The sequence below is a fragment of the Sciurus vulgaris genome (assembly GCF_902686455.1).
Source record: "Sciurus vulgaris genome assembly, chromosome: 9".
Classification (NCBI taxonomy): domain Eukaryota; kingdom Metazoa; phylum Chordata; class Mammalia; order Rodentia; family Sciuridae; genus Sciurus; species Sciurus vulgaris.
The window spans coordinates 24,299,756-24,310,041 of NC_136469.1; the positions used below are offsets into that span (position 1 = coordinate 24,299,756).

General features: G+C 46.4%; 1 protein-coding gene across 10 annotated transcripts in view; it reads right to left on the minus strand.

Annotated features, from left to right (window-relative positions):
* The window catches only part of ZNF827 (zinc finger protein 827), a 162,292-nt gene extending 156,513 nt beyond the window's left edge, over positions 1-5,779 (minus strand). For 8 of the 10 annotated variants that reach the window (XM_079154131.1, XM_079154135.1, XM_079154130.1 and 5 more), the window contains exon 1: positions 5,215-5,776. In XM_079154131.1, the coding sequence (XP_079010257.1) occupies positions 5,215-5,257 (43 nt within the window). In that variant the 5' untranslated portion in view covers positions 5,258-5,776. Of the gene's footprint in view, positions 1-5,214 lie in introns of all 10 variants that reach the window. The other 2 variants (XM_079154128.1, XM_079154126.1) reach the window with 1 other exon arrangement.
* Positions 5,780-10,286: the final 4,507 nt, after the last annotated feature.

Genomic DNA, 10,286 nt, shown 5'->3' on the forward strand with positions numbered 1-10,286 from the left:
GAAAATTTTCCCCACATGGTCGCTACCACGGTTGGTCAAGAGGTAGTGCCTGGTCACTGCAAAAATTAATGAGAACAAATGGGGAGGGGCTGGGAACGTGGCTCAATGGTACAGTGCTTGCCCATCATGCCTAAGGCCCTGGGTTCAATTCCCAGCACCATTTAAAAAAAATAGCAGGAAAGAGTTAAGTCTTTTACCACATCTTCATCAGACAAAAAGACTGGTGACATTATTAAAATGTATCTCTATACCGGTAGGTCTAAACACATGTGTATATACGGATGCATACTCGTGTGTATATATCCTGTTCCTCTCCAGTCGTTCTGCTTCCCAATTTTATTAGAAAGCAAAAGAGAATACTCAAGTTTTGTTCATGGAAAACACAATAACCTGTCCTAGTCTTGACCCACAACTGAGTAAACAGCAAAAACACTGGAATAATAAAACAATTGTTTTAGTACTTTTCTTTCATGCTTCCCCTCAAAAACAGGGATCAGGCAAATTTCCAATGATAATTGTAATAGGATCTAAACGCATATGTGTTTATGGACAAGTTGATGCTAATGAGGAAATCTTAAAAGAGCTGATCATCAAGGGTAAAAGGATTTACAGATGCAATAAACATAGGAAAAAGTCCTTCCTTATACCCTTTCCTTCTTCAGTTTGTTATGACATTCATAAAGAGCCTAACCCCATGCCTAGTCGTTTCCTTCTTCCTCTTTGTTAAGCTGACAAACCTTCCTAAGAGATGCAGTTCAGGATTCTGTTAAAGATAAGCATGTGTTGTAGCTCAAAGGGCCAAGCAGGAGGACATTTTTTTGAACATGGTATTATACCTTGTTAATGGAAAGAACTTTTGTAAAAGAGCCATCAACAACAGCAACAGGATCACATTTAAGACCCCAAATGATCATTACTGCTTTAGGCCAAGAAACAGAGGTTTTATTTGGAATAACAACTTTTAAAGCTAATCCTTGAAAATAATTTAGGTTTAACACCTTTTGCTGGGGTGGGGGGGTGCTTTGAAAGTTAATACAGAACTTCTTTTTGATTTGTTGAGCAGGATCCCCATTCAACTCAACAGGGCAGGATATTTTTTTCTGCATATGTATGAGGCCCATGTAACAAAAACAAGCGCGCGCGCACACACACACACACACACACACACACACACACACACACCTCAGAGGCCCAGGAGGAAATGACTCTGTAGAATTTTAAATCAGAAACCCAGGGCTTCGGTTAGTAGTGTCAGGTTAAAGGCTCACCCATCTCCAAAGCTAATTCGGTTCTGAACAGTCCCAGGGGTGTCTAGCTGAACAGAAGGAGCTAGGAAACCTTAGCAGGCCAGAGCCCAGCCTGGGGAATTGCTGGTACTCGGTGCCAGGGGCCGAGGCTCACCCCAGACTTGGTATCAGATAATACCAAGTGCTAGTCTGGATTTCCACGACTAATCCACTGGAGAGTGGAACTTCCAGGTTCCCTGGTGTCTGTGCTATCGAGTGGGAGGACTGTGGGCTTCCTAGATCCAGACTGTGCCTGGCTACTAGTATATTTAATAAAAAAGAAATAAATCCAAACAGAATAAGTCTGTAAGTAGCAATGGTCTATGCTTTTGAAATCTTTAGTCATAGTGTGGTAGGATGCAGGAGGGACCTAAGAGGAAATGGAAAGTATTTGAATTTACTATAGATTGTTTTCACAAGTTTCCTTTTTACATATTCTAATGTGCACTTCTTAAATGTGTTTATGGGTTCTACAGATTCTTAAAACAACCTATCAATAGGGGGTCTAATCACTTTTGTATTTCCTCAGAAGGGCTCTTTGGCTTTAGAGTGATTTGCCCCAGTTCATTCCCCTTTTCACCCCTTTCCCTACCCCCAACATTGCATGCATTACTCCTTCCTTTTAGGGTCAACTTTTAAATCTGCTCCTATATAACTTCTTTAAACCCTGGGATGATTTCTCTCAAGCAACTTTAATCCCCAGACTTAACTACATTTTAACTTCCATAGAAAACAGTTCTCCAGGGGAAGAAAAATCCCTCCCTTACACATAAACAAACAAGCATACAAACCAAGAGTTTATCATTAAAACTAGGACTTAGGACTGCAATTATATTCTATAACAAATTGAAATTAACACTAATTTTTATCCAAGTCAATATTTATTACATCTAGATACCACTTGCAAGTCGCTCCAAGCCTCACTCAGCACTTAGCCAGCCCTGGGTTACTGCGACTGAATTGCAAAATACACCATTTGCCCAGAAATTGCTCTTAGTCCAAATGCAAATTGCTTATAAAACATGTGTAAACCCCGCTTAGAACAGGCAGCACGCATCCATAAAAATCCATTCAATGCAAAGGTAAGTGGAAAAGCTTCTCAAATTAAGGCTTCCCTTTAAAAACTGGAGGGACGTTGAAGGTGTTTCCAAAGGTAAATTGCTTCTTACTTTGGTAAAAGCGGCTTTGCGTGAGTGGGAGAGGGAGGCGATTTTTTTTAAGTGAGTAGATAACAGTATTCAATTAGAGAACAGGGTGGGAGAGCCCACTCTCAAAATATAACTTAATCACCAGGCACCAGCGCGCAGGAGAGGCCCACCAGGCACACGAGCTAAAATGGAGCCTGAATTTCCTCTCAGACGGAGAGGGTAGCCGCACGAGGTCAGGGTCAAGGTCACCGGCAGGGCAGGCTGCAGCTGCCCGACTGCGCTGCACACCACGGGAGGCACGGCCGTTCCATCTCCGTCACTGCCCAGATAAATCCCTTCTCTTCCCCCACCCTCCCTCTAACCCTGCCAACTTTTCTTTTTCTTTCTTTCTTTCTTTCTTTTTTCTTTTTTTCCAAACCAGGGGGAGAAGAGAAGAAAGGAAAATGACCAAATAACCTCACCGCCCTGGTTTTCGCACACAAGCTCATCAGCTCCCAAAGTTGCCATCTAAGGGCAAGTTCGCGGAGAACACTGAAGCCCATTTTGTCGGAGCAGGGCAAGCCTCCCCGTCGCCCCGCCGGGCTCCGGCCTCCGCTCGCTCCCCCGCACGCCCCCGAGCCGAGCAGGGCGCAGTGGCCGCCCGGCCATGTGCACGCACTGCACTCTCCACCAACTGCTGCGAGTTTTCTGTGAATCGCGGCGCGGAGCCTCCCAACTCGCCCTCCCCGACTCCGCCGCCTTCTCCTCCTCGCACAAAATTTCCCTACACACGCAGCCGCCTGAGAGTGATTTTATGTGCATATATATTACATATGTGATATTATCCTCAGAACCTCTAGCGGGCAGGCGAAGAAAGGACTGCACAGGGGCATTTTTTTTTTTAAAGGAAGGGGAAAAAAAGCACAACCCCAGCCCTGTGCGTCGACTCCCTGCGTACCGGGAAGGGGAGAGAAAGAGGAATGTTTGCGGAGCGGACTGCCTGCAAGTGCCCTTGCTCGCCACTTCGGCCGCGGCCCGGGTGACACGGAGCCGCGGGGGCGCCCGGCCCCGGCTGCCTGCGCCCCCCTCCCGGCCCCCCGGGCAGGCACCGCCGCGGATATTTCGCGAGGGGGAGATCGATCGCGCTGCCTGTCTGCAGCGGAAACGCACACGCTCACACACAACCCGAGCCCGAGACACCATAACCTTAACCCTTCCCCCACCCTCCGTGAACTTCAGGTGACCGACCACGTCGGCCTGACACCCGGGCGGGCGGGCGCTCCGGCTCCGCTCCCGCCCCCAGCCCGGGTTTTGCAGGATCGGGCTCCGAGCAGCGCCAAACCGCCGGGAGAGGGGAGCCGAGCGGGGGGGAGAGAGGAGAAATTGACCCTCCGTCTCCCCCGACCCCTCCCTCCGGCGCCTCCCGCGTCCCCTCCTCCCCGTCACCCCGCCCCACGCCTTCTCCCCTGCCCCCTCTTCCCTGCATTCAAGGAGCCGGGCGGCCCCGGGGGATATTTTTAGTTGCTTCTTTCTCCTTCACTTTTAGCTTTAGCAGCATCTCGGAACACTCAAAGCGGAGAGAGATTGGGGGGGCGGGGGGAGCTGGAGAGGGAGTGGGGGAAAAGTTAAGAGTCTCGCAAAGAAACGCCGGAGGGAGGGCGGAGGGGACCGGGGGCGCGGGTGGAGGAGGGGAAGGGGACCGGGCCGTGCCGCGGGTGTGTGTCTCCAGTTGGTGTGTGTGGCTGCCGCCGGGGAGGGCTGTGATGCACTTTAGTCCTGGACTCTGCTCAGGCTCGCCGGGGAGGGGGGTCTGGGAGCCCGAGTCTCGCCCGGCTCCGTCTGCTCCCACTGACCCCGCATTTTATTGCGGCCAGGAGCCCTGCTCCTCCCTCCCCTCGGCTCTGCAGGGACCTCGCGCGCCGCGAGCCGCCCTGCCTCCTGCCTCCGCCTCGGCGCAGCTCCCGCACCCCACATCCGCCCGCCGCTGCCCGGCCTCGCCCCCCGCCCGGCCGCCCCGCGCCCCGGCGCGCCCCCTCGCCCGGGCGCCGCGGAGCAGCCGCCCGGCGGCGCGTGTGTCCCCGTGTGTTTGTGTGCGGTGCCCCCACACCCTCCCCGGCCGCTCCCGCCTCGCCCGCCCCCGACTCCCCTCCTCCGCCGCCGCCTCCTCCACCTCCGCCTCCTCCTGCTCCAGCCGCCGCCGCTGCCGCCGGCGGCTCCGGGGCCGACCAACCCCGGCGCAACCTTTAGCCGGAGACGGACCTCTCCCTGGATCCCGAGCCCGGCGGGCGGCCGCGCGCCCTCGCCCCGACACCCCCAAACGCCATGTCACGGCCCCTGCCCGCCGCGCGCCCCGACCCCCGCGCCCCAGGCACCGGGAGCCACAAGGAATTTTTTTTTGAAAGATTCCAACCTCTCCCACCTCCCCCCCAGCCCCCGGTGAAAACCCCGGCATCCACACTACTCCCCTCCTCCCGCTCTCGCCCCCTCCCCCCAGCAACCCGGAGTGAGGAGGGGGAGGGGGAGGCAAAGGGGAAAAAAGCCCGATCTCAAGGAAAAAAAGAGGGGGGGCGAGAGAAAGAAAGAAAAAGAGAGAGAGAATAGAAAGGGCACGGGGCTGATCATCACCAACATGGCTGCCTCAGCATAGACCTAAACGAGGAGTAACCCGGGCTGTGTCTTTGTCAGTTTCACCTCTGTAACCCTAAACTAATGCAGAAAACAACGGAGGAGGCTGCGGAGGGGAAAGAGGAGAGGGAGGGCGAGAAAATGGCACGAGAGGAGGTGGAGAAGGGATGACTTACGTGAGGGAAGGCGCTTGGGCTGCTCCTGCTTCCTCCTGGGCATTTTCCCCCTTTTCTCACATTCTCCTCCTTGGTTAATGTGAGATCAAATAAACCCCCGTGGGGGCAGAGAGGCAGACACTGGCAGGAGCGGGGAGGTAGTTGGGGGGCGGGCGGGCGGGCAGGGGGAAACCCCTTCTCTCCGGTGTGTGCAATGGGTTGAAGCTTGTTTCCTGGAGCCAGAAGAGGGGTTTTCTTCTTTTCTTTCCTTTCTTTTCTTTTTTTTTTTTTTTTCCTTTTTTTTTTTTTTTTTTAATTTTTGGTCGTGCACCTGGCTTGTCCCCGAGCGTAATATTCTTCAATGGAAACGGATCTAATAGGTGTGAGTGTGTGTGTGTCCTGTGCTCGCGTGTGTGATGGGAGGTATAAATAAATGAGTGCCGGTGCGGCGGTGTCTATGGCCGCGCTCTGTGTCTCCGAGCCCCTAACACTAATGTCGGGATCAAAGGGCAGCGGCGGCGGCAGCACAGCTCACAGCTCGCTCTCTTGCTCTCTCTCTCTCTCTCTCTCTCTCTTGCTCTCTCTCTCTCTCTCCTCTCTCTCTCTCTTGCTCTCTCTCTCTCCTCTCGCGCTCTCTCTCTCTGTCACACACACACTCACACACACACGGAGGCACAGACTGAGGGAAAGAGCGAGAGCTACACACACACACACACACACACACACACACGCACACGCACACGCAGAGCAAAGAGGAAAGGTGCCCTAAGGCTCCCAGGGCGGACTCAGCCTCGGATTTACAACCGCTCAGTCTGCAAAGAATGGGGGGCGCGCGTGCGGGGGTGGGATGGAGTTCTTTGAATTTATCCCGCTAGTCGCCAAATCTAGGGGGAAAAAAGTTTTTCCCACTCTTTCAACAACGATTCGTTCATTATTTTACTGATTTTTTTAAAAAAGGAGATAGATTGCTCTCTTAACTTTCTTTTGTTTATTAAACTACATTTTGTTCGGTATAAAATTCTTCAGGCTTTTGTCACTAGAAGAATTACTTTCTCACTCCATCACTCTAAGTCTGGAGGTTGCAGGCTTCCTCACACCCTCCAAAAACATCCCAGTAAAAATATTCCTTTAAAAAATTGAAAAGATACCATATGGTAAGATCAATAACTAGATTGATGGAATGAATGTCCAGCTCTTGGTGCATCCGATGGAGGTAACACTTGAAATAATACTGCCTAAATGAAAGTTACAGGTCCTTGACAAAGGGGGGAAAATAAGATTAGGTCACCCCTGATGGCTGATTTAACTGCTACATGATACTCCTACAGTGCACACAGCAATCTTGACTTCTGAAATTTACTTTTTTCCCCCTGCTATAATGCAGGTATATGAAATTTACCCTGAAGCAATTCCGGTGTGCATTATGTGCTTAATATAGCAGTTTTCATTAACTGATATACTTTCATTACTTTACAAATCATCACACATCTCGCTTCAAAGAGACACATAAAGGGGAAAACCAGAAAAGGACCGGTCTCACTCAGCACAAAAGGTACTTGGTGAAAGAGGACTGTTCTCTTTGTGACTTGCAGTCATTTAGATAGAAGTTCACTCAGGTTGTTAATGATTTAAACTCCAAAACCTGCTACTATAATTGAAGTAAAAAAAAAAAAAAAAAAAAACGGTCTGAAGAAGAGTTGTTTCATAAAACTCTTTGTAACAGAAAACTTTGAACTTAGCGGAATACATTATATGTCATGAGTCAGATGAAGCTAAAAAATAAAAAGGTGCATTATTTAACTACATCTTCCCTTTTGAGCTTTTTAAAAACTCTGACTCATCATCTTATTATGTTAAATATTTTCCTACCAATTTTTAAATAGACTTTTTCATCAGAGAAGGTGGAGGCATAGTGATATGTATAGAACATGAAAATGACACTCTATAGGCTGACATGAACAACTGATGCCTCTTTGAGGTTCTGATTTACTTGGAAATCTCCAATGGTGTCAAGGAGAGCCATGTGGGGTGGGGTGGAATTCCTATGAACCCCCTTTAAAAATAACAATAAGGCTCGATATTCTGTAATTTTAGTAGCGAAGCTCAAAGAGTACCACATCTCCCCAAAGATGTCTTCCTTTGAGGGTGAAATCTCAGAGTGAACCCCTCCCTGCCAACTGCCCCCCAAAGACCTAGCTTCCCAAAGTCAAGTAATGCTATCTGAAGAAGATTCAAATACTCGCTTGAATTCAACCTAAAACCAAAACAAGGAGCAGTCAAGTTCAAATGGAGCATCATCCTTAAACCAATTCTTCCAATGTTTTCCTGCATTATAACTTGAAATCGAACTATCTTTCAACTCAGATCAAATTCAATTGACCATGACTTGAACTACTGTCAATAGCATTAGGCTTGAAATTAATGTTTGCATGATAAACCAGAACTCATCCAAGTGCACCCATTGCCCTGAGTCTGTAGGATCTTTACACCTAACATGGATAAACACAATGGTCACAAGCCTTCACCTCTGCTCCCTTGGAACCTTTGGCTAGAACGTTGAGGATTATTACTCTGCATAGATACACCACCACCTTTTCCTAAATTGCTATGACTCTTCACAATGTTTAGTACACTATAATTGAAAACACACTTTAGGCCTTTCCTCAAAGCAGAGTACATTTCCTGTGACCTTTTAAAGGCATGCAGGCAAATGCTGTCAACTTTTAATTATATAGGTATTTTCTCAACAGCCAAAAGCATTTTTAAATTGAATTTATTCTTACCTCCACCTCTTTCCAAAAATGATTTGAAATGGTTCATAACAATAGAAAATGGAAATAAGGACAGAACATTTTATGCTTAAATCCCAGATTGGTATCTCTATGCTACAAAACACTCTTCAAGGTCATTTACATCTCACCCTCAATTGCTGTATGCTTAGGGAACATAAACTGATTTTAATGTTAGACGAACCTAAAATATTAGGAAGATAAATACCGGGGGTTATTACAATGGATTCAAAATCAAGATTGGACAAATAATTTGGGGTGCATCTATCCATAAACTATTAGCTTGGATAATTATTGGCCATGGTCATCAGACTGGAATATTCTGTGGGATTTGCCTCCAAGGATCAGACTTTTAAACCCACATTTTACCTTAATAATCACAGTACTTTCTCCATCCCCATCTCTATCATCTCTCAAAGATGATATTAATATAGATTTTCTCTAAGTTGTGTGCTCAAAGAATATGTTTCATAAGCACTAACTCTCACAGGTGTTAACTCCATTTAAGCCGAAGTATTGCTAAGGGTGGGTAGACAGAGGGAGCACTTTCCCTGGAATAGTGTGTGGTCTGTAGAGGGTCTGCAAGATCAAGACTATTTTCATAATAATACAAGGATGTTATTCGCCCTTTTATCCATGTTGATGTTTGTGCCGATAATGCCAAAGTATGATGGGTGAATGCTGGCACCTTAGCACCAGCTAAGCCAAGGGCACGGCAAACTTTTAATAATCATTCTATTCTTCACCACCAGGCACACAGATACAGAAAAAAGGAAGGTTCATTTAAGAATGTCCTTGGCAGAGTAGTAAAAAATTAATAATTTTATTAAATCTCAACTCTTGACTACAAGTCTTTTCAATATTCTTTGTGACAAAGTGGTTGATACCAATATAGCATTTGTGTCCCACACTGAAGTACGTCAGTTGTCTGAAGGAAAATCACTTGTGAGATTGTCTGAAATAGTCACTTTTTTCATGGAACATTTTTTTTTTTTTTACTTGAAAGAATGACTGACAGAGAAACTCAGACTTGGATATTTCTCAAGAAAAGAAATGAAATGAGCCCATAATTTCAAGGAAAACAATGCATAGCATTTTTTGGCAATGACAATATTTGCATCTGCCCAAAAGTTAAGACAAGATCCTCTTTACCCTAAAAGTGTACAATATTTGCTTGTATTCATTACCATGAGTTTAACAGTTTTCTAACACTTTGTGTGTGTGTGTGTTTTATGAGATCCATGGTGACATTAGGAAATGTGACTTTTAGATACAGTGTCAACATTTTGGTAGCTTGACATAACTCAGTGAACCACCATTTTCCAAATGGCTGATGTGTGTGGTGTTACTGAATTGTGCTGTACTAGATTCTCTCAAAGTATAAGAGAGATCAGTGGATTTTAATGCAAAAGAGTCAGGAGGGTTTATTGATATGGTTTCAGATTCCACCCTGCAATTAACTTTTGAGGAACTACCATGCATCAAGTTTTAGTGTAATATCAAAGAAGGGTATTCACAATTACCTGAAAAGGCTGTGAAGCTATTCCTCCCTCTTCTAATTTCCCGTCTGTGTGAGGCTGGATTTTCTTCATGCACATTTTTTTCTTTCTTTCTTTCTTTCTTTACAGTGCCGGGGATCGAACCCATGGCCTATGAATGCTGGTCAAGTACTCTGCCACTGAGCTACACCCCAGCTCTTCTTATACATCTTTAGCCAAAGCAACATATTACAACAGATGGAATGCAGAAGCAGATATGAGAATCCAGCTGGGTTCTATTAAGCCAGACATTACAGAGATTTGCTGAAATGTAGCAATGCCCTTCTTCTCACAAAATGATTTATTTTGAAAAATAGAATGATTTTTTATAAAAATATGTAACATATTTTTTGTACTATTCTTGCCTATAAATGAATTAATAAGTGATTTTAAATTGTACAGCTTTAATGAGGAATACAGTAAATATCAATAGATTTAAGTCACATAAACAGAAGTTCAATATCTGTTAAGGGTATAAAGGAATCCTGATTCTAGAAAGTTTGAGAATCAGTGCCTTGCAAATTAAGATGCAACTAAAGAGAAAAAAGAACTTGTACAGAGACTTTCCTAGAAGTCTAGGAATCCAGCTGCAAACACACTCACCCTCTTCATAGAATGAAGCCCACTTAACCCTTGGAGCTGACTTGGTCTGTGAACCCCAAGGTTATCCACTCTGATATCTCCATTACAAGACACATAGAGGAATTGAAGTGTCCATCCAGCCTTGTGGAAACAGGTTTCCCAGCCACATGGAGAAGATCATTAC